The sequence below is a fragment of the Antennarius striatus genome, chromosome 16, assembly GCF_040054535.1.
Source record: "Antennarius striatus isolate MH-2024 chromosome 16, ASM4005453v1, whole genome shotgun sequence".
In the NCBI taxonomy this organism is placed as follows: domain Eukaryota; kingdom Metazoa; phylum Chordata; class Actinopteri; order Lophiiformes; family Antennariidae; genus Antennarius; species Antennarius striatus.
The window spans coordinates 3,732,827-3,755,609 of record NC_090791.1 but is presented as its reverse complement, the minus strand read 5'-3'; the positions used below and the strand labels follow the sequence as shown (position 1 = coordinate 3,755,609).

Sequence of the window (22,783 nt, the reverse complement as noted above, 5' to 3'; positions counted from 1 at the left end):
TGTGTGTGTGTGTGTGTTCATCTTAAATTCAGAGCTTCACCGTCAGTGCAAATAGCTGCAAGTGTCCTTAAAAAATAAGAATCACAAAATAGGCTTTCAGTGTGTGTGTGTGTGTGTGTGTGTGTGTGTGTGTGTGTGTGTGTGTGTCTTGCTGGCTGCCCCCGTTCAAGCGGAGTCAACAGGTTTTGCTCTAAAACGCCGTACCCGTCCAGAGGTAGCTGTTACATGACCTTCAGTGATGTGGGGGGGGGGGGGTCCAGGGGTGGCTGTCGATTTAGGAATGTTTGTTTTTCATTTGGGGGGGGGGGGTTATCAGAGACCCTGTCGCGTTATTTGGCTCTTGACCCCTCTCTGCAGATCCAGGCAGGTGAAGGGGGATGGGGGGCATATACACACCAGCATGTACAGTACTCTTCCACAAGGGGGGGGGGGGGTACAGCAGTTCAGGGGGTGTCAAATGATGAGCTGTGGGGTTGGGATGGGGGTGGGGGGAGTGTCTTTACATCATAGGAGGACGCAGCAGCGGCAAAACCTCTGACGGCTGCCCCCCACGGAGGGGGGGGGAGTGACGGGGGCGAAGTAGGCGTGCACTTTGACGTTAGGCAGCTGGGTCTGCGGAGGGAAGGAAAAACCTCATTTAGAACAGGGAAATGGACTCCTGGGGGGGGCATTCTGTTTGGGATCTGGCTTTAAACGGACAGGGTTGCAGCCCCCACCCCCACACCCGCCCCCGGCTCACCCGTAGCCTCTTGATGCCGGCGCGGGTGATCTGCTGGCAGTCGTACAGCTCGATGCGGTCCAGGCTGTGGCAGCTCTTCAGGTGCTCCAGCGAGGCGTCGGTGATCAGGGGGCAGTTGTCCAGCTCGATCACCTCCAGACGGTCGTGGGCGCACGGCCCGCTGCCCAGGTGCCGGATGCCGTCGTCGGTGATCAGCTCGCAGTGGGACAGGCTCTGCGTTGGGGGGTGAGACGACAACGCGGCGACGACGCCGTTAATCGCAACAGAAAAAAAAGCTGCTGGAGGAGAATCTGTCAAAGGGGGTAGGGGGGGGTGGGGGAGACTCACCAGGACTTGCAAACGAGGGCAGTGGATGGACAGCTGGATGAGCGCTCCGTCTGTGATCTGATGCATAAAAAAACAAAACAAATTCAGGCAGGGTAGGGGGGGCAGTAACGGAATGGCGGGGGTTATTTCTTGTATTTACCTGCACACATTCTTCTAAATCCATCTTCTCCAGCTCGTGACAGTTCTGGAAGTTTGGCAAGACAAAACAAAACAAAACAAATCATCAAGTGACCTCGATTTGATATACACAGATCAGTCATACTTTCTTGTTGGTGGGGGGGCAGGGGGGGGAGGCAAACTCACCCTCGCTAACGTAGTGAAGCCCACGTCTGTGAGCTGAGAGCAGCGAGCCACTTCCAATATTCTGAAAGGAGAACGAGAACGTCAGAGTCACGCTAGTCAAGATTTTGCAGGCATTACATTGAACAAGAATGGGGGGTGGTGGTGAGGGGGGGGCGGTTTCCACCTGAGGCGAGGACAGTTCTGTCCCAGGGCGTGCAGGATGGCGTCGGTGATGTTGGCGCAGCCCGAAACGCAGAGCGACTGCAGGCGGTGACAACCTCTGCAAATGGTGATGAGTCCCTCGTCGGTGATCTGCTGCTCGGGGGGGGGGGGGGGGGGAGAAAGAATGATGATTAAAAATTTACCAAAAGGAAGACGAGACAAAGAAGAACACGTACGCAAAAAAAAAAGAGGAAGGGGCGGGACGAGAAGAGATTTCAGGTAATTCCAACTCTTCCCATCAGAACACAGGTAGGTGGGGTCGTGACTCCGGGCTCCGGAAACAAGACATTCTGGTTTGTCGTGGCGTCGCCTCCCTCGTTGACGTCAGCTCAGGGTCGATCGAGTGACTCCAGGCGGCTTCTGTGCGCGCGGACCTCGTACGACCTCCACTTCCTGTTCGTCCCCTGATCACTCACAGTGAGACGCACGGCGTGAGCGCGCCTCATCTTCTGGCATCGCTAACTCTACTTACCGAACACGTCTGTAGGTTGAGCGTCACCAGTTCTGGACAGTGACCCCCGATATGTTTCAAAGCCTCGTCCTCCAGCTGTGTGTGTGTGTGGGGGGGGGGGACAGATAGAGAAAAAACATCAGAAATGTCATTGATGTGAGATTTAATTAGCTTTAAAGGACCAAACGGAGTTCGTCTTTGCAGTGACAGCGGCCCGAAAAGAAGAGGAACTCTGTGGCGAGCGCGACAGGCGGCGCCGACTCTGACGAAACGTCGGGAGATCACACGGCCGCCCACGTCGGCGCCGAGTTGAGAAATAACGATGACTCGGCAGAAACATTTGAGTTCCGTGCAGTTTTGGCCTGAAGCTCTTGAACGTACCTGCGTGCATCCCTTCAGAAAAAGGCCCTTCAGTCCGGGGCAGCAGCGCACCAGCGCCTGGATGCCGTCCTTGGTGACCTGATCGCACCAGGAGATGTTGAGCTGCTCCAGCAAGGGACAACCCTCACTGATTGAGGGAGGGGGGGGAAAGAGACCTCTTAATTTCAGATCAGCAACACGGAATAAAGCAGATATTGGTCCTGCGTACCTGAGAGCTTTGAGCGACAGGTTGGTGATTGAGGTACAGGAGGCGAGGTCCAGGTGCTTCAGCTTCGGGCAGAACTTACTGAGGCTGTTACACGTGCTGCAGAGGAGAAACACCGTGAAGGTTCTGATTAAAAACAGACCGAACCCTCCCCGGGAATCGATTTTCCCTACCTGTCCGTGATCTTGGTGCAGCCGTTCAGACTGAGAAGCTCGATGTTTCTGCAGTTTTGCGAGAAAGTCCTGCAAAAAAATTAATTAATTAAAAAAGATGATAGTTTCTTGGTGTGCTGAGGAAATCTGAGCTTGATTTCAGGGCGAACACCTGCGAGACTCACCTCAGGGCACTGTCGCCCACACCCAGACAACCCCGCAAACTCAGTTTCCTCAGGAAGCCTCCACATCGTTTGGAGATGTTCTCAACCACCCGGCCCTGAAACAAGGACAACTCCACTCAGAATACTGAACTAAACCGGCCTCTACTCTTTTATTTTAAACATTAAAAGAGCTTTAAAAGTAATATTTGAATGAAAATGTACTCCTTAAAAATTAAAAGTCGACGTGGATGACATTTTCCTCACCTCGATGTCCCTCTGAAAGTCAAACAGGTCGATTCGTTGCCAGTTGCTCCCATCCAGGGCCAGAACATTCCAGGACTGGGATCAGGAAGGGAACATTTTAAGGTCAAGATGTTTCTCAGAAAACACAACATGCACACACACACACACACACACACACACACACAGACGGGCAACACCGACACCTTGTGAACACAGACTCACCCGTGACACCTGGGCACAGCGACAGAGTGTGACCACATCCAGAAAGGAGAAGATTCTGGAAGACAAGACAGGGACGGGTTAGAGACCCCGATCTCCTCGACCAGAAGCTTCCTCTTCAACACTGACCTTTGCCCTCAGCTCAACACCCCCCCCCCCCATGTCTGCTTCCTCTCTTTGCACAATGCAGTGAATTAATTTGCGAATATCGTCTTTAAAGTCTATGATTGTCGGCAGGGTAGAAGTGTTTATTCAGTCTGCAGAACAGACGAGTTTGCACAAAGTCGAGTTCTGGTGAGAAAGAACAGGATCTGGTCCAAAGCTTTACGACACGCGTGTCAAACTCAAGGCCCGGGGGCCAAATGTGGCCCTCCACATCATTTTATGTGGCCCACAAGAGCATCAAAGATCACAGTGTCTAAAAATAAATAGGTCAAAAGTGTGATTTGACCAAAACTACATTTCCCACAATGCAGTATTAAAGTCCACTTTAACTTTGACAAAAAAGTTTTGAACAAAGTTGATGTCCTAACTTGTTTGATGTTATTTTTCTTTATTCTCTTGGATAGTTTGATCCTGGATCGATGGAGTTCTGTGGGTTTAATAACCTGACGAATTAGAAGGATTTATGTTATAACAGTGAAACAAACAAGTTTTTTCTGTGCAACTAATGTTTGTAACTTGAATAAGTAATAAATTTAGAGTTATTTAACATTCAGGAGAAGCGATATTTATTTTAGGTATATTTACATTACATTGAGTTACATTTAGTTTAATAATTTCCATCTGGCCCTTTGAGGACAGCCGTTACGCTGATGTGGTCCTCGGTGAAAATGAGTTTGACACCCCTGCATCGATGCTGCAGAAACTTCATTTCCTCGTCTTTTCCCGGCCCGTCAGCCTCGCAAGTCGGGGCAAATCAGCCGAGTCAGCAGGCGGCGGGTGCTTGGCGAGGCTGAGGCTTGAGTTATGGCCTTCATTTTCTGTTAGCTCAAGGGCTCTTGGGTTGTTTGGGGTTTTTTGTCTTTTTTTTTTTTCTCTTCCTGTAATCAATTCGAGTGCTTTACAACCTCAAGAATCTGTTTTTAATGGCAGATTAAGAATTAAAGGGAGCAGAGGAGGAAGAGGGGGAGGAGGAGGAGGGTGTGGAATGAGGGAAAATTTGTCATCACGGTGGTTTGTTTAGTTGAGATATTAGCTTAAGGGCGAGTGAGCATTCAGGAGATGATTGTGAGATGCGTAACGTGCGTCTGTCGTTCACGCTTTTGATGAGGAGGAGGAGGAGGAGGAGGAGGGAGCTGTGCAAAGAAATAAAAAAATGTCTCTCTGCCTTCACTCCCAAAAGGCAGGGAGCGGTGACAGAACACAACATGCATTTTTTTTTTTTTTTTTTTAAACTTGCCAAAGAAAACCCTGCAGACGTTCGACTGGAGCGTTGTGAAACGTCACTCACCGCAGCAACAGCTCCTTGGGCAGCTTCTTATTGATGACCGCCTCGTCGCTGTTGGTGAACATCTGAAAGGGAGTGGAAGAGATAAGGTCAAGCCTCGCAACTTAGGAATGGAGGAGGGGTGGGGGTGTGTGTGTGTGGGGGGGGGGGGGGGCTGCTGTGAGATAAAGCAGCGCAAACGACTGGATTTCACGTTTTCTAAGAAAAAACGAGAAGCAAATTGAGCAGCGGAGGACTTCGAACCGTCGACCACAGAGCTGCGGCGTCATCTCCTCACGAGGTTTATCAGGTTTACTTCCTGTGTTGTTTACTCGGTTGAATTCGCACTGAAATTGGATTATATCTATCCATGGAATCGCTCCCAAATTCAATTTTGACTCAAAACATTTGCGTTTTATGCGTTTTTACACAGACAAGTGACAATTCCGCGTTTATTGAGAACTGATTACACACCCACACAAACCCACTTATGGAGGATATCAGGGCTCCAGGAACATCCACTCAGTCATGTGCATGTGTGTGTGTGTGTGTGTGTGTGTGTGTGTGCGTGCATGTGATGAGATCAGCAAGGACTGGATTTGTATTTGTGTATGCAAATATGATGGGTACCAGCATAAATTTTTTTTAAAAAATCTGACGATGTCTAAAAGAAGGGAATAAAGAACGAATGGAGTTCATTCGATGGTGGGCGTCAGTCCTGAATTCAATTGCACCTTGGGGTTAATAAAGTTTTTTTAAAATCTCAATTTGAAGTGATGTTCACGTCGGCTTCAGTCACACACTCAACCCTCTTCATCAGCTCCCAAAAAAACACCCTGGCAGGTCTTCCTGTTTAAAAACCCAGTCAGCACCGGGTCAAAGCCTCTCTGTGTCTCTCTGATAGACATACAACACACACACACACACACAGCTGTCTGTGCAGGGGCGACCTTCCAACGAAGACATGTAAAATTTTGAAAGGGGTGGGGGGGGGGGTAGCAGCAGCAGACATTCGTGTTTGGATTTGGGGCAAACCGACTCCAACGGTTCGACTGCTATGGTGTTACTTTTCTCTAGCCAAATAATCCCAGACATTTCCAAAAGAACCACAGACACACACACACACACACACACACACACACACACACACACACACACACACAGGCATACACTGTCCCCTTTTGTACTCTGACATAAAATGAACCTGATGCTGCGTGAATGTGGGCATTATGTTTTCTCCACTGGACAGCTTTGGTGGGTGAAGCAGGCCAGACAGGAGGTAAAAAGCTGAGTGAGCTGAACCCTCCAGCTAGATGTGATCACAACGCAAATAAAGAAAAGAAAGATATTTTAAAGAATTCTGGTAAGCGGTGAATCTATATCCAGATATGAATTAAAAAATGAATAATCTATTCTCGAACATAACGTAAAAAGCACTTCTTTATTGCCATAACATCCTAATTATTTTGCTTTAACTGGTGTTGCATTGTTTTCCATACGTCACCCAGGAATAAGCCATATGATTAGACACCCAGATGGCTGAATCGATCTACTGTATTGGTTTATTAATTTACTGGCTGGCTGGTGAGGTCACGTGAGGCTTAAAAACAAGAAGTACAAAGGGGGGAGAGTAGGAAGGGCATTAATGAGGCAAACTTTATTGACAGGATTTAGATTAAGGATGTGCACATGATTGATCGCGGCCTAAAATCGACAACTCTTTTGTGCATTCTTTTCTCTAAATCGGTTGGTACATTGGGTCCAGGGTTAGATTTCCCTCCATCATGTCACATAAACATCAGTAAAACAGTAATTAAGTGACTGATTTACTGTCTGCAGTCTGAACTGCTTCAGCTGCATTACTCCCAGTCACTATAAATACCACAGCAGTGATGCCAAAGACAATAAGAAGTCATTACAGCCTGTCGACTTTACAGAACGCTGCAGCCTTTTGTCGTGGACTAGCATCCAACAGATGAGTGTCTGCTGCAGAGCAGTAAAGCTACCCGGGGTGAAAGACCACGCTTCAAGAGGACTGTCAAAATAAAAGTCACCGAGAGAAAATTCAGGAAGTTTCACCGCTGAGTTTATCTAGTGAACTAATTTAAGTAATACTGTATATCTCTTGGTTCAGGCTACTGCAGTTAGCTCTAACCATCTTAGGAGTATAGGTAGTTTTCTTTGAGTTTCATTTGCATTTGAAAGACAAACTGAAATGTCAAAGTTTACACAGTAAATATTAGCATGTCAATACCATTATGGTTCAATTTTGGTTTGGTAATTGTGGAAATTTACCCAATGAGGGACGAACAAAAGCTTCTCTTATCTTAACATGTTTCCCACTAATGCACAAAGACATTGGTAAACCAAAATGAATCATATTGATCATTGGAAATAACGTTTCATAACTGCGTGTATTAATTTACAAATAAAAAGTCAAATGAATTGATAAAAATTAGCATATTTATCATATTTTGTGACACTTTATGTCTTGAGGAAGCTGAGTTGTGAAAAGGGAAGTATTGAAAAGACAAGCTTCTTTTTGTTTGTTTTGATGATAGTTTTGATAATAGTACTGGTCACAGTGATGCCTTTGTAATCATGTTTTTATACGTTAAATGTCTACTTATATTTTTGTGGACATCAGGAAGTTTTGCAAACGTCGGACAACAAAATAAACAAAACAAAAAATAACAGGGGTATCACTTTCAAATACACCCACCGTCACAATGGGAAAAAAAAAGATTTTATTTTGAAAGCAGACAAACGTAACTTCCGCTTTTCCTCCCGTACTGGTTCCGGTTAGCTTGACCGGCAGCTCCGCCGCAGCTGTTGGTCCAGAAGGTAACGACCTGAATCTTCAGCTGTTGTACCGTTAAAAATAAATAAAAAAAACCGCACACAAAATCTCACGCTATCTGGGGGATTAAACAACTCCACGTCCACAGGCTCCACAGCCCAATGTCACCGGATACGTAACACGGACTTTTATTTATTGTTTCACCGACATTCACTAGCGACATAAAGTTTAAGCTAAACGGAACAATAGCAACACCGGAGGTTCCCGACAGCATCGGCTACAATCGGCGTCACTTCGGGTTCATTTTTCCACACTTCCATGCTAATACAGGAGGGGGGGGGGGGCTTGGAAGCAGAGAGAACTTCACCCCCCACCCCCCATTACCGCAGAGCCCGTGGTTTTTACACAGTCGAATGGAAGAAATAGGTCCAAATAAGTGGTTAAAACGATCCCCTGCCCCAGCACATGTGCGTAAAAAAAATCACCAAAATAAAAGTCACGGCTTCAAAACGCAAATCGTGTTTGGTGGAAAAACGGGCCTGTGTGAAGGTGAGCCGCGTGTTCCGTGTAGCCTCTTTGTTTTGAAGGCGCACAGGCAAACGAGGACATTTTGGGACCTTTAAAATCCGTTTTTTTTTTTTAAATGGATGAACAGCACCAACGGGCGTCATGGTAATACAGACTAGCATCCATAAAGAAATAAACAAAATTAAAAAAAAAAAAAAAACAGTCCCAGGCTATATGTTGTTTAGACTAAAACAACAGCGTCTGATCTGATCCAAAACACTGCGGAAGCTGCTTGCAAAAAAAAGCAAAAAAAAAAAAAGAAAAAGCGCAGTTTTACAATAAATACAGGAACAGTCATAACACAGGCCTGCAGGCTTGAGATTTAAATGGCTGCGTGGAATGCTAAGCAGTAACTGTCAATAAACACTGATGTGTAAAACTCACCTCAAACCGGCTCCGCGAAACCCCGTTTACCTCCTTCCCCATGTCGGACGCTGGTTACCGACTCAATGAATTCGGTTCAGGCGAAGTGAAATGCAGATACGGGCCCTCTTCCTGCCGATTCCCTTCTGAGAATATCATGCTACCGTCCTGGCAGCTCCTCCGAAGGTGCGATTTTTTTTTCTCACCCTGTGGAAAAGACGGTAAAAGCTCTTGTTTCGGATTTTTTTTTTTTTAAAGGTGGGCTACAGGCGGCGTACAGTCAACATGCCCGATTCTCTTATCTGCTGGCTTCGCCCTCCTCCCCCCCTTTACAGCTTTTCCATCCATGCACACAATAGTCCGACAGGAATAGGATCAGGCAGCCTAAAATGGAGCTGACACCCCCCCGGCATCACTTAGAAATAATAAATATGAATATATTTAGTTGCGGTGTTACCCCAAACGCGACTTCCTGCTGTATTTGCTTGGGCCAGTCGTGTATAAATACGAAGCGGTGTGTGTGTTGTTGTTGTTGTTTTAAAGCCCAGCTGGTGTTTGGCTACATGGCTAATCCTACGACGCGTTAGAAATAAAAATGGAACTCCAGATTAGATTCCATTTTGACAACTCCTAAAGCTGTCGGATCGGTTGGTGCCGTTGATGCATCAACCCCAAACGGACCACCTTTAGCTGCATGTTTACTTATTATTAGGATTATTTCTCTCCCGAAGGCCCTAACGTGGAGCGGCGTTCGTAATTGTTCGCGCAAAAGTTTCACGTCTACGTCGAACACATCGGTTCGAGACGAGAATTTAGCTTCTCACGACATATTAAACGTTTTTAACGCGTGTTACTTCTAACCTTGTGCAGTTATTGTTCTCCAACATTCATCGTAACTTTGTTAGAGCTGTAGGAAACAACACTTCCGTGTTTTGTGTAAGCCACGCCCTCGATAGAGGTCGCATCCAATTAGAATCAAGACAGGCAGAGCGTCATTTTGCGTAGACGTACATGCGTGTTACGTTACTAGAAAAAAAAAAACAGCCATCTCCAAGATCGTTTTCGTTAATGATACTGAAAATAAAAATAAGCCACGCTGATATATCTGACTCCACTTACTGCATTTGTGATAAAAACACCAGCTGCGAAATTCTATTCTGATTCGATCCATATTACTGCGGTATTATAAAACTATTACAAAACTATTGCAGACACACTACAGAAATGACATGTTGAACGTGGAAGTGTCGTCACACAATGAGATAATAGTTTAAAATAATAACGAGGATCAGCTGACATTGAGGACCATTGTTATTCTAATAAATCGAACTGCACATTTAGAAGTTATATACACGTTTGTCCTTATAACCAACACGAAGTCGATAAATCCATTGCATAAAGCGAGCCTTTTGACTATTTTCTTATTCAACTAATCCATATTTATTACATGGAAGCTTTTCAATAGTTTGAGATATTAAAATATTTATGAATACAATTTAAGTTCCCCAAAATATTATTATAATTACACAGAGCAAGACTGCTTTGATCTCGGGGTATGCATCGGTAGATCACAACCTGTCCTACACTCCATTGACAACGTATTATTTGTCTTTGGGCTATCTACTATAATTACCTTATTTGATGTGGGGTCATTTGACGATAAAAATGTGGGGAAATAGGTCATAAATTGCACATTGGTGACTTTAAATTGTTTATATGTATTATCTGTATGTATGTATCTTTGGCTGAGGTATGAATGAATTGAACCCCTCTCTGCTGCCGCATTCGTGCAAATTTCTCCACTGTGGGACAAATAAAGGTTATCTTATCTTATATACAGAGATAAGTTTCGAAAGAGAGACGATCTTGAAAAACAAACTCCAAATTAGAACAGCAGAACCCATGAAAAAAAAATCTATTGATGAGTTCATGTTGTGCTTTAGCCGTTAAATGAAATACGTTAATAATTTTGCACATTAAAAACATGGCGCTGAAGAGCGGTTGTACACAACATATTACCAAAATCGATTTTTCTTCATCGCCCTCTGTTAAATTTAGTAAGTCTACAATTTCCCGACACACTAAAGTTGTAGTTTTAGGAACCATTTCTACCTGATGTTTCACTGCTACCGACAACAGATGTTTTGGTGCAGAGTTCTCTGAACACTTTACGTCTCAGGTTTTCCAATCACAAATGCAGTGGGCGGGTTCTTCTTCGTGATTGGTCGTTGCTAAGATACGCCCACGATTGACAGTTTTCCGGTTTCCGGTTCGTTCCCTTATGCGCAGAAGTTGCTAGTCACAGGAGCCACAATGGCGTTTGTAGTCTCCTTAAGATAGGGCTGTGGATGATACGAAATCCACTAGCATCGCCCTAAATATAGGCCTGGTTGATTCCCAGAGCCATTTATAATAAACTGGAACATCTACTGCACACGAAAATACTATGATTTCTAATCAATATTGAATTTATAGGGGATAAAACTTACATTAAAAGGGGGATATGTAAACAGTACCAACCGGGTCAAGTTTTCATGTTGTTCGAGAAACGAGCGTCTCTCAGTGAAGGCATTCGCTTGTTTCCGAAAGCTTAACACCGTAATCTTGTGGAATAAAAACACATTTATTTAACTTGGCACCGGACAAGGACACCTTTCACTGAAGGACTTTTCTTCATTTTTACCGAGTCGGCTCGCTAGCTAACCGGGCATTAGCTTAGCGCTGCTAGCTTAAATTGAGACGGGAGACGGCGGCACAAAAAAAGTCCGATGTTGGGCCGGGATCTCCTCCAGGCAGTGAGCGTTCAGAACCCCGTTTCGTTCTTCACGGCACTGGAAACCATTTGGGCGTTTTTTTCCTGCTTGTGGACGAACGATATCATCGATCTCCATGGAATGAATCGGCATTGAGGAGGACTCTGGACGTGAGCGGCCTGCTGTGTTTATTTGGTCTTCTCTTTTTCGTGCCCTGTTTTTTGTTTGTTTGTTTTTTTGTTGTTGCTTGGTAACACTTTTTTGGGGGGGGAGTGATTTTCCTGTGAATGAGTTGCCTGGACCTGGATCACCGAAGTCCAGGAGGTACCGACACCGCTGTGAGTGATGCCTGGGTCGGACCGACGCCATGGGACCAAGAGGAAGTCGGAAGCTACCATCGTCGGTGTTCCACACCAGACCCAGAGTCACTCCTCCGCGGCAGACCAGGCGAGCAGCCTGCAGATAAAATCTACGATGTCGTCGTCTTCGAAACGCAAAAGACACAAATCAACTAAATATAATCGCGAATCCTCGGCGGCGGCATCCGAATATTTTACCCTCGCCGGTATGGCGCCACCTGGTGTCCACACCGTGAAGCCTCTGGTGGAGTACGATGACGTCAGCTCGGACTCGGACACTTTCTCTGACCCCCCGTCCTCCAGGCCATCTGAGAGGGGGGGTGTGGATCGGTTGATGGAAGCCTCCCCAGACTACGACAGGGACGATGAGGACAGAGATGTGGAGGTAGAAGAGGAGGACAGGGGCCACAGGCACTCCCGGAAGAAGCCCAAGGACTCCAACAAAGTAAGGGATTCTGGGAATGGGGAGCGTGGGTACAAGAAGAAGACGAGCAAAGATCGCGAGAAGGGAACTCCAGGAAAGACCAAGGAGAAGGCGGTCTCCTCCAAACGTCAGCTCCATCCAGAGGCGGACTTCAAACGTGGGGATCTGGTCCTGTCCTCCTCCCAGGTGCAGCTGGCGGCCAGCGTGGGGAGCACCACGTCCTCCACATCGTCGTCTCGCAGCAAAGAGAGCGGCCGATCGGGGAAGTCTCGCAAAGACAAGAGGGAAAGCCGGGGCGACGGCGCCCACGGTTCCTCCCAAAGGAGTCGGACGGAGAGGAGTCACCGGAAGTCCTCCAAGAGCCACAAGTCCAGCCCCAGGGGCAAGCCTTCCACCCGGGGTAGCCCCCGCAGGAAGGGCGCCGCCCTCTCGCCCAGCCCCAGACGAGGGGCCGGCAGCGAGAGCCCGCAGGGCAGCGGGTACGGCCCTCAGGGCGACGACGGGTACTCCAGGAGGAGGGGGGCCCAGCAGAGTCCCAGCCCCTACGGGGACGTGTCCCGACGGAGCAGGCAGCGCTCGGACAGCCCCTACGGCAGCAGGCACAGGTCCTCCAGCTACGAGCGCGACAGCAGCCCCTACTCCAGGAGGCGCTCCGTCAGCCCCTACGGGAACCGCAGGTCGTCCAGCACCAGCCCCATGTCCCGGTGAGTGGCCCCCGCCCTGGGAAGGGTGGAACACCCCAAGTACCCCTGTTCCAAATGGAATAAGTTGTGATCTTTGTGCATCCGTTAGGTTTACAGTCGATCTCTTCTTTACCTTTCGGATTTTCCCCTTCAGGGGTCGCCACAGCAAATCAGTTGCCTCCATCTAACCCTGTAGATATATTTCATATACCTATCTTTTTGAAAAATCAGTGGCAGTACTCTTTATTTTTTGAAAAAACTGCGTAGTAAATCTGGAATGAAGTCGATAAACACGCCGCATCTTGGAGCATCAGAAAATCCCGTCTGTCTTCCTTTACGGAAACGGCGACGGGATTAAACTGATGGATTCACAATCGGACGGCCCACGTGGTTTTGTTTCTGTTGATGTGACCAGTAGTCATGTTGTTGTTGTTGTTGTTGTTTATCTGTATGGTTTCAGGAGGAGGAAGGAGACGTTTGTGGCGTCGTTTGGGACCCTAAACCGATCTGTTTGTCTTTTCTTTCAGGCGCTCAGGCCGTTCCAGGAGTCGCTCCCCCCTCCACTACTCCTCCTCCTCTCGCCGCTCCTCCTCTCGGTCCCGTAACAAGAGGCACGCGTCCTCCAGCACGGCAGGGGGCGGCTCCCACGGCAACCGGCCGGCCAGCCGCTCGCCGCCCTCTACCCGCCTGCCTCTGAACTCCAGCCTGGGGGCGGAGCTGACCCGTAGGAAGAAGGAGCGTCAGGCCGCCGAGGCGGCTGCCCGGGCCAGCAGCGGCGCCACCACCCCCCCGGTGACGCGCAAAGCGGGAGCCGCCTTACGGAACGCTAAAGCTGAGCCCCCGCAGCCCGAAAGAGACTCGGCGGCAACGGCAGAAGCTCCTCCCCCGCCGCCCGCACTGTTACCCCAGGACGCCCCCAGTGGCGAGGATCAGGCTCCTGCGCCCCTCCCTTCCACCTCCACCTCCACTCCGACGCCACCCCCCCCTCAGCCATCTCCTCCCATGCCGCCCGTGTCGGCCTCCCAGGTTCCACCGCTGCCCCCGCAGGTAGCAGAGGCGGACATCCGGCCTCCCACGCCCTCGAACGCATCGCAGGCCAAGTCGCCGGCGCCGGTGACGACTCGCAGCCCCGCCCGCCTGACGCCGCTCCACAAGACGTCCACCCTGCCCCCCCTGCCTTTACCGCCCGCGCTGCTGGGAAACGCTCAGGACAGGTGATGATACATGTTACCTGGATCGCTTCACTGCATTGTGGGAAATGTAGTTTTTTTTTAAAAAAAGTTTTGGAAATTTAGATTCACATTCTGTAGTTTCACAAATCCTTCTTTAGGCTTCAGATTTCTTTCCTGTTTTTTTTCTCTTTGTCGAGAATTTTCTACAAATCTTGTCCTTCTTTTAATGTATTCTTACTCCAGTCCAAAGAAGTCCACCCCCCCTCAGAGGCCGTCTAGGAAAGAGAAGGAAAACCGCAACCGGCCGTCACTTATCGACCTTCCTCTGCCGCCCACCTTGGCGGGAGTGGACTCATCCCCCCCGCAGCCTTTCATCCCACAACCGCCATCGCTGCCCCAACCAGCCCTAAAGAAGAGACCAAAGTCGGTTTCTTTTCATTACCCCCCCCCCCCACTTCCTGTCCTTCTCTTTCAGTCCCACATGAATCTGAAGTTGTTGTGTTTTTTATTTTTAATTGGGTTTCAGGATTTGCTGCCCCCGGTACGGCGAGCGCAAACACACACAGAGCGACTGGGGCAAGCGGTGCGTGGATAAATTCGATATCATCGGAATCATAGGAGAAGGAACCTACGGCCAGGTGTACAAGGCCAAGGACAAAGACACGGGTAAGGGAACCCCCATCCCGTCCAGGATTCACACGCGTGTTACATTGGGATTCTGTGTCGGGACAGCTTTTACTTTGGCTGCTTCAATAAATGTCGTTTTTAAATTCCAAGGTGAGCTGGTGGCGCTAAAGAAAGTGCGTTTGGACAATGAAAAGGAAGGTTTTCCCATCACGGCCATCAGAGAGATCAAGATTCTGAGGCAGCTGAAACACCGCAGCGTTGTCAACATGAAGGAGATCGTCACCGACAAGCAGGACGCGCTCGACTTTAAAAAGGACAAAGGTAGGAGGCGGGTGGTTAGCATACGGATTGGAATGTGACCGGTGTTACAGCGAGTGTGTCCCTTCAGGTGCCTTCTACCTGGTGTTTGAGTACATGGATCACGACCTGATGGGCCTCCTCGAGTCGGGCCTGGTCCAGTTTTCCCACGAACACATCCGCAGCTTCATGCGCCAGCTGATGGAGGGCCTGGACTACTGCCACAAGAACAACTTCCTGCACAGAGACATCAAATGCTCCAACATACTGCTCAACAACAGGTGAGGAACGGCGGAGAAGAGAGAGCTGGAACGAAACTAGTCGAATCCGTTCATTCAGACAATCCCTAGTGTGTTACAGGGATAGAATCAGACCTGGTTTTAAATGTAGTTGCGTAGCCTGAACTTAAAACTCTGGATCAAAAGAGCAGTCCAAAGCTAGTTGTGGTAATTGGAATGTTTTTCTTTATTTTTGAGCTCAAGACTTTGCTACCAAGTTAGTCAAATGCAAGAGTCACAATTCTCACAGATGGTTATTCCGTATTATTGGTAACCAGTCTGCAAACAATACAGGAATATCCTAATGAGATCAGCTGAAAATGTGGAATTTGATCAGGTATAAATTCTAGTAATTCAGAATAATCCGCCTATCCTTGGGAGACTACTGGATTTAAATCTTATTCAGGTTAATCTGCGGCCATTTCTTCCTTTCATGTCTTCTCGTGTTTTTAAGTGATGCTCCTAATCTTTGGGTTCATTTTATCTCTTCTTTGTCCAGAGGTCAGATCAAACTGGCTGACTTTGGTTTAGCTCGGCTTTACAATTCAGAGGAAAGGTAAGATAACATCCTTAACCCACATGTTGTTTGTCTTGGATGTATGGCTTGTCTCTTGTCATTTAAACGTATTGATTACCTGATTGCTGCATCGCCTGTCTACACACTGCTCATTTAAAACATTTCAGTTTGGACACTGATCATATTAAATCATCAAAAAAACAAGAAAAGTTTTTATCCTGCATATGATGTAATGTAACTCCTCTGCCAGCAGGTGGCGGTAGCACACCCACAGTCTGTTTGATAACAGATATAAATATTGAAAACTTCAGTGAGGGCCTTCATGAAATAAAATATTAGGCGTTGTAGCAGCGCTGGCTGGTTTCTTAGGTAAAGTATATCATTTTTGTAATTTAACTAATGTTATTCCTTCTGATGTTTTGTTTTTTAATTGTCAGAACAGCTTTAGAGGTGACAGGAAATGGGTAACAGGCCAACGTCTGGAGGATTGTAGCCTCCATATGTGGGGCATTGTTGGGCTCTCTGCAGCCGTTATCAAATATTCTGACCAAAGACGTTCTGCCCCTCATCTGATCAACGTTATTATAGAATACGATAAATCCCATATTAACTGATGTCTTGCTGGATATAATCCACCACTGAAGGGGTTAATGGTGCACTCACTGCCACGTCGGACCACTTGTTTGTTTCAAAACGTGGTTAATGTTGACTGTCCAAAGTGTACCAAGTCGGACTGTGACCCTGTGCACACACACACACACACCCCACCATGAGTGCAGATCCTGCTCTACACAGTCTGTCCACTAGATGGCGGTGCCTCACGCTGCTGTGCTCCAGAGATCCTCTCACCATTGAAAGCTGAAATGTTTCTGTGTTGGTCAGGGAGGTATAGATGCTCAATATTCTGACTCCTGCTTCCTCTTTCAAACCCCCCCCCCCCCCCCCCCCCAGTCGGCCGTACACTAATAAAGTCATCACACTGTGGTACCGGCCTCCTGAGCTGCTGCTGGGGGAGGAGAGATACTCTCCAGCCATCGACGTGTGGAGCTGCGGGTGAGTAGGACGACATCTTTCACAATCGATTCTGTAAGAAAAAAAAATTGTTCAATAAAGCTGAACTTAAAAGTTTCATTGGGTGTGTGTGGGGGGGAGGGGGAGTTAACACCAGATAAGTAAAACAAAGATATTCGATGATTCCACCTTTTTTCCCAGCCTTCTGGTAACATATTGGAACAATCCCGTGACTATAAATGAAAAACGATGCGTTCAGGGGCTCCAAACAGGAAGTAAAGGATGTTTAAATGAGGTGCAGGCTTACACGTGTTGAGGGCGGAGCAGCTCGCCTCATAATGTGGGTCGATTAGTCAACGTAAAGCGATTCGCTGTCAGACTCAGAACGGGGTCGGATTCTTCGTCTCGGTAGCAGAAATTTGGCAAAAAACCGAAAGTGTGTCGTCGTGTGTGTGTGTAGCACAGACGCATTAGCATTCAGCACCGACACATACACACCCGCCTCCACTCATTCTCTGTTGTGGTCCAGGTGCATTCTGGGAGAGCTCTTCACTAAGAAGCCCATCTTCCAGGCCAATCAAGAGCTTCTCCAGTTGGAGCTCATCAGGTAGGTCGCCCTAACGTTGTGACGTCACACACGCACGCACGCACACACACACACACACCTCTCCTGTTCCCGTGTGTCACGTCTACCGTCTCTTGGTTCCCTTCAGCCGCCTCTGCGGGAGCCCCTGCCCCGCCGTCTGGCCCGACGTCATCAAGCTGCCCCTCTTCAACACCATGAAGCCCAAGAAGCAGTACCGCCGGCGCCTGAGGGAGGAGTTCGCCTTGTACGTCGCCCCACCGCGTTCAGACCGTCCTCGAAACTTTTGTTCCTACAGCTGATCAAAATGTCCTACCCCCCCCCTCTCCCCCACTTCAGTTTACCTGCCACTGCTCTGGACCTGCTGGACCGAATGCTGACCCTTGACCCAGCGCGGCGCTGCACCTCTGAACAGGCGCTCAACAGCAACTTCCTGTGCGACATCGAGCCCAGCAAGATGCCGCCGCCAGAGTCAGTAGCCGCCCGTCTTCAGTTATTGTTGTTGTTTTATTGGTGGTTTGATGATGTCACCCCCCCACCCCAGTCTTCCTCACCACCAGGACTGCCACGAGCTGTGGAGCAAGAAGAGGCGGCGGGCGCGTCAGAGCGGCGTGACCGAAGACGCGCCAAAAGCGCCGCGTAAGGACGCGTCGGGGAGCTCCGCCGGGGAGAACAGCCGACCCCAGAACAGCCCCGCCGGAGCCCCGCCCCCTCCGCCGGGGAAACCGCCGTCCTCCACCAACTCGGAGCGGGAGCTGCCAGGTAACGGCCGCGGAAACACACCGACGTGAGGAACTGGTTATGCACGGGGTGTTTGAACGGGGGCCTGTGTGTGTTCAGGGTTAGGCGCCGCCACGGAGCAGCTGAACCAGACGGAGCTGGCAGTGCTGCTGAAGCTCCTCCAGGGGCAAACGGACCTCAGTCTCCCCCAGGTGGCGCAGCTCCTCAACCTGTCCAACCAGGAGACTCTCGGCCAATCGCTGTCCACCCTCAGCGAGACCTCCGACCACCAGGGGGCGCAAGAGGACCAGACCACGTCCGCCGCAAGGTCCCAGCCCCCTGAGCAGCAGCAGCCTCCCCCTCCCGAACCCCAGGACGTGTCGCCGGCCCCCCCGGAGCCCCCGCTCAGCCAGGAGGACCAGACCAACCTGCTGGCTCTGTTTCTGGGACACATCATCAAACCTCAGGCCGAGGAGCAGGGCGACGAGAGCAACGGCGTCCAATCAGAGGAGGCGCTGACGCGCGAGTCGTCCGCCTCCGCTGCCGATCGCAAGGGCAAGTCCGGGTTTAGTTTCTAGGGGGGGGGTAGGGCAACAGGGGAACCAGGCTCAGATGGAGATCAGTGGAGGGCGGGGCAGAGAGCAAACAGACGCTGAGTTCTGACGCTCCGAGTTCTTTCACTCAGATTAATTTGTGATGAATTCAAGCAGACGATCCGTCAGGCAGCCCCCCCACCCTCCCCCCCTTTATCGTCCCTGACATTCCTCAGACATCCTCATCCTCCTCTTCTTCGCTTTCACATCTTCAAAAACACCAAACCTTCGACCACGGTAACGGGAGACGGGCGCGTCGACATCTTTTTACCGGCGCACTCAATAAACCAGAGGGACGTGTCGCACCGGTGTTTCCTCATTTCCGTGACAACGCTGTTGTTATTCCCACCTCCACCTCTCTCCCTCTTCATCCTTCCATCACCTCACTTGCTTTTTTTTCCTTCCTCATTTCATGTCTTCTTTTTTTTTTGTTTTCTTTTCTTTTCTTTAATTTTTTTTGCGGAGCAGGAGTCGACGGATTCCCCGGCGGGAAGCGATGTTGCTTTTAAAGTCTGTAATGTCAGCCTTTTGATGGAGAAAGTCTAATAAATTATCAAGTGGAAAATAAATGTTTTCAAATCTGTAGACCTCACCTGCATGTGTTTCTTTTGATTTTTGGTTTTTTTTTCCTGGTTTGTCACACATTTTAGTTTTTCTTTCTATTTTTTTTTTAATTTTTTTAAACTGTTCACTCTTGACCAGGACAGTCGTTCCAGCTGAATAAATAAATGATGATGCTGGAACGGGGACAGAACTCTTTTCCTGAAACTCTATAGTCTCCCACACGAGTCACCCTTTTGTGTTCAAACCCTTCCTTGACGTTTCTGACCTCTTTCCTGTATTTCCTCTTTTGTTCACGGTGGTCAAAACAAATACAACTTCACCTGTTTTCAGCACATAAAAGCACTTTTAGAAGGTTCTTTAAGTTGTGCACCCATTTAGTAAAAAAAAAAAAACCTTTTTATATGCTTTTATATACATTTTTAATCATCAAAACAAACACGACTGGCCGTTTTTCCATTGACTAAACAGATCCTTGTCAAGTATTTCTAGTACTGCATTGTTTTCATGCTATTATGTTAGCATCGTTAGCTCCACGGCTTCAGTCGTGGCCTGTCCGCCTTTTGCTAGAGCTGCACCTGGAGTTCTGTCTCCCTCTGGTGGTGGAGAAGGGAATGACACCTGACTCCCGTGTCAGGCCCATAATGTTTACATATTTACTTCCTGTAACGACAGGTTAAAAATAGTAAATAGCGTTTTTTCAGTAGATCAACCTGTGAAGTGTTTTATTTTTGTAGATCTCCACTGCTCACGCTTCTGTTGTTTTTTTTTTCTTTATTTGGTTCCATCCAGATGCTGTCGCCTCAAAAAGGAAACCGCTCGGCGACAACCAGGTGCCTCCGTCTGCCGAGCAGAGACCCCCATCTCCGCCCGGCCCCCCTCCCTCGTCTCTCCTGTTGGGACATTTCCACCAGTCGGGGTCTGAAGCCCAACCCAACCAGGACATCAGCCCGGCGGTGGCGGCCGCGTTGCTCCAGCTCATCTCCCAGCAGGACTCTGGGGAATCTGGGGGCCCTCTACGCAGCAAGGACCCCTCTCCGGCTGTGGACGCTCCTCCTCGGGGACAGCCCCCTCCGCCCTGGGTGGCGGACTCCCCGCCCAAACCTCCGGAGACAGGCGAGGCCACGTCTGGACTGGTGACCCCTGCTCCGACGTTGGCGGCGCAGTTCCCTAAAGATCAGGACCTCCGTTTTTCCCATGGAGCCGCCCGCTGACACCCCCCCCCCCCCCCGCGGCGAGATGGACCTATAGATGGATGGTTCCAGATCTCTGGAGGCAAAGAGGGGCCCCCTACAGATGACGACTCGGTGGACCAGGAGCCGTTTGCTCCAGTGGAATCCAACACTTTGAAGATGAATGTCTTGAAGAGGAGACGGGTCCTCGCTGCTGACCCCGGGGGTCAACCTGACCCCCAGGGGTTCGCTGAACGCAGCCTAGCTTAAAGCAGCTGTGATGTTTTCGTTCTGAATCATGATTGTCACGTCTGCTGCGGCGCCCACTTCCTGTTTCCCCGGCGGCGTTCCTGTGAGGAGGTGGTTAAAGGTCCTGTACATACGAGGCGAAAGCACTGAAACTTTACCTGCCCCCCTCCCCCTCTCTACACTCATCTCCAGCCTTGTGCCTCATGGTGACCCGTGAATGACCTCCAGGCGTGGGCGAAGCGGCGTTCCGATGGCGTGTTTTGTTTTTTTCTCTGTCATCAACGCTTCAGGTTCCTGCTTCCTTTTCCGTGTCGGAACAATCTGAGACTGCTGCTGGCTGTCCTGTCTTGAAATTTGAATGACGCCACGTGATGTTCAGCCGCCCCGTAACGCCCACGCTTTCTCCTATAGTCAAGTATAAACATCGGAACACACACACACACACACACACACACACACTCGAAGAAACTGGCTTTCCTGATTTTTTTCCCCCCGGTGAGAATCGTCGACTCTACCGTTGCCTCCTCGCCAAAATTGTTCAACAAAAGCTTCCTTTTTTTTTCGGGGGTGGGGGGGGGGTATTATTTTCTATATAAAGAAAATATGACAAGGTTAAAAAAAAAAAAAGATAACGGTCCATTTTTTTGTTTTTGGGTTGTTTTTTTGTTGCTTTTGAAGAAGTAAAACAAAAGAGAGAAAAGATGGGATGGTGTCTGAAAGCAAAAATATTTTGTAATATGTGTTTTTGGCATTTCAGTTTATTAAAGGAAGAAGTTATAGGACCAGTTGATGGTGAATGTTTGACTGAAGTGACCACAAGAAGGTAGAAATTCATATTTATTTGCTGCTGCTGCTCCAAAAGCAAGAAATCCTAACATTTAGGGCCTCTGGAAAGAGGAAGGCAGAACTTTTTTTTAGTGTTTATTTAAGCTTTCTGATCATTTTAATGTATTTTAATCCCTTAGAAATAAACACCAAACAAAGAAACCCATTAGTGACGCTATAACCCAAGTCAACAAATGCAGAAATTAAAAGCTTTTAATGTGATTTTCCAGTGTTGAGGCGCAATCTGCGCATGTCCTCTATCCAGACCTGTCATCTGCTTTAGCTGCTGAACGTAAAGGCTCTAAATCCCGACACTCGTGGTGGTTTTAAGTGTCATTTTCATCGTGAAACATCGTGGGTTTTTTGCAGAATTAATTGTTTCCTATAGGCTGTCTGGAGCCGCTTTGACGCATTCATCTTATTTACGCGCGGATTCCTTCCCCAAATGAGGTTGATCTCTTTATGAAGATCCTGACAGGCAGACAAGGATCATAAACCGTAGATTGGCACAAAAAAAGGGGGGGGGGGGTAGCCTTGCGAGGTGCGCGCACACACACACACACACACACACCCGCACCTCTCTCTGTTTGCAGGCGCGCCAGAGCCGCTTTACCCCTCTTGGCCCACCGAGCAGCTGAGCCCTCCGGGTGAGGGATCCTTTCAGGAGTGGAGGCGGTGGGAGGTTCACCTGTGTGTGTGTGTGAGTGTGTGTGCACGTGCGCGTCCCTGTCTGATGCTTTTGCCCATCGGGACGCCAAATAATAGCGAATGCGCCCCGCAGGGGCTCTTCCACGGGAGAAGTAGTGGGCGATGCCAGTGCCAAGTCACAGAGACGAGACGAATAAATCAAGACTGAGGAGAGAGAGGAGAGCGGCTGCGCCATCAATCAGGAAGCCACCTTATGGGGAATGCCCATAAATGTGCCAGTCTGGAGCGTGCACCCCCACCACCACCACCATGGAAGGGGGACGTGCAGCGGCGGCATTCAAATGACAGCCTCCATTTTGGATTTTAGATTGTCTATCTGTCGATGACAATCTATTTAACAACTGATCGATTTTTATTTCCTGCGCTTCTGTTGGCGCCAGTTTTGCTCCACCGCAGCGCAGGTTTATCCTCCTACACCTGGCAACCTTGGATGTAGACACTTCCGGGGAAATGATGTGAAATCAAACCTCCAGCTGTCTTGTCACGCATCTTCCCGCAACATGAACTGAATTTAAATGACGTGTCTGCAAAAGGGCTGATTGATTTTTATATATATATATATATATATATATATATATATATATATATATATATATATATATATATATATATATATATATATATATATATATATATATATATATATATATATATTGGAGCTGCCGTTTCTTTTGCGTAAAGTTTGAGACGAAGATGTGAGATTAAAG

At 48.5% G+C, this 22,783-nt stretch overlaps 2 protein-coding genes across 3 annotated transcripts; one reads left to right on the top strand and one right to left on the bottom strand.

Moving 5' to 3' along the window:
- Positions 1-408: 408 nt before the first annotated feature.
- Positions 409-9,486, bottom strand: fbxl20 (F-box and leucine-rich repeat protein 20). 2 transcript variants are annotated; one of them, XM_068336681.1, is made up of 16 exons: positions 9,406-9,486; positions 8,566-8,751; positions 4,839-4,900; positions 3,389-3,443; positions 3,188-3,262; positions 2,945-3,039; positions 2,781-2,849; positions 2,611-2,706; positions 2,403-2,529; positions 2,043-2,117; positions 1,533-1,663; positions 1,370-1,430; positions 1,206-1,250; positions 1,067-1,123; positions 740-952; positions 411-612 (listed from the first exon to the last, which is right to left on the bottom strand). In XM_068336681.1, exons 2-16 carry the CDS (start codon positions 8,605-8,607, stop codon positions 505-507), a joined length of 1,311 nt encoding a protein of 436 aa, XP_068192782.1. In that variant the 5' UTR covers positions 8,608-8,751; positions 9,406-9,486; the 3' UTR covers positions 411-504. The 2 variants fall into 2 exon arrangements, with proteins under 2 accessions (XP_068192781.1, XP_068192782.1); XM_068336680.1 differs by having other exon boundaries at positions 409-612; positions 740-1,123.
- A 1,364-nt stretch (positions 9,487-10,850) lies between these two features.
- cdk12 (cyclin dependent kinase 12) lies at positions 10,851-21,325 on the top strand. The gene is made up of 14 exons (XM_068335941.1): positions 10,851-12,784; positions 13,291-13,977; positions 14,179-14,358; positions 14,462-14,601; positions 14,713-14,883; positions 14,951-15,140; positions 15,637-15,693; positions 16,606-16,707; positions 17,195-17,272; positions 17,379-17,495; positions 17,588-17,719; positions 17,793-18,010; positions 18,089-18,523; positions 19,915-21,325. The coding sequence occupies exons 1-14, from the start codon at positions 11,643-11,645 to the stop codon at positions 20,334-20,336; spliced, it is 4,071 nt and encodes a 1,356-aa protein (XP_068192042.1). The 5' UTR covers positions 10,851-11,642; the 3' UTR covers positions 20,337-21,325.
- The last annotated feature ends 1,458 nt before the right edge of the window (positions 21,326-22,783 follow it).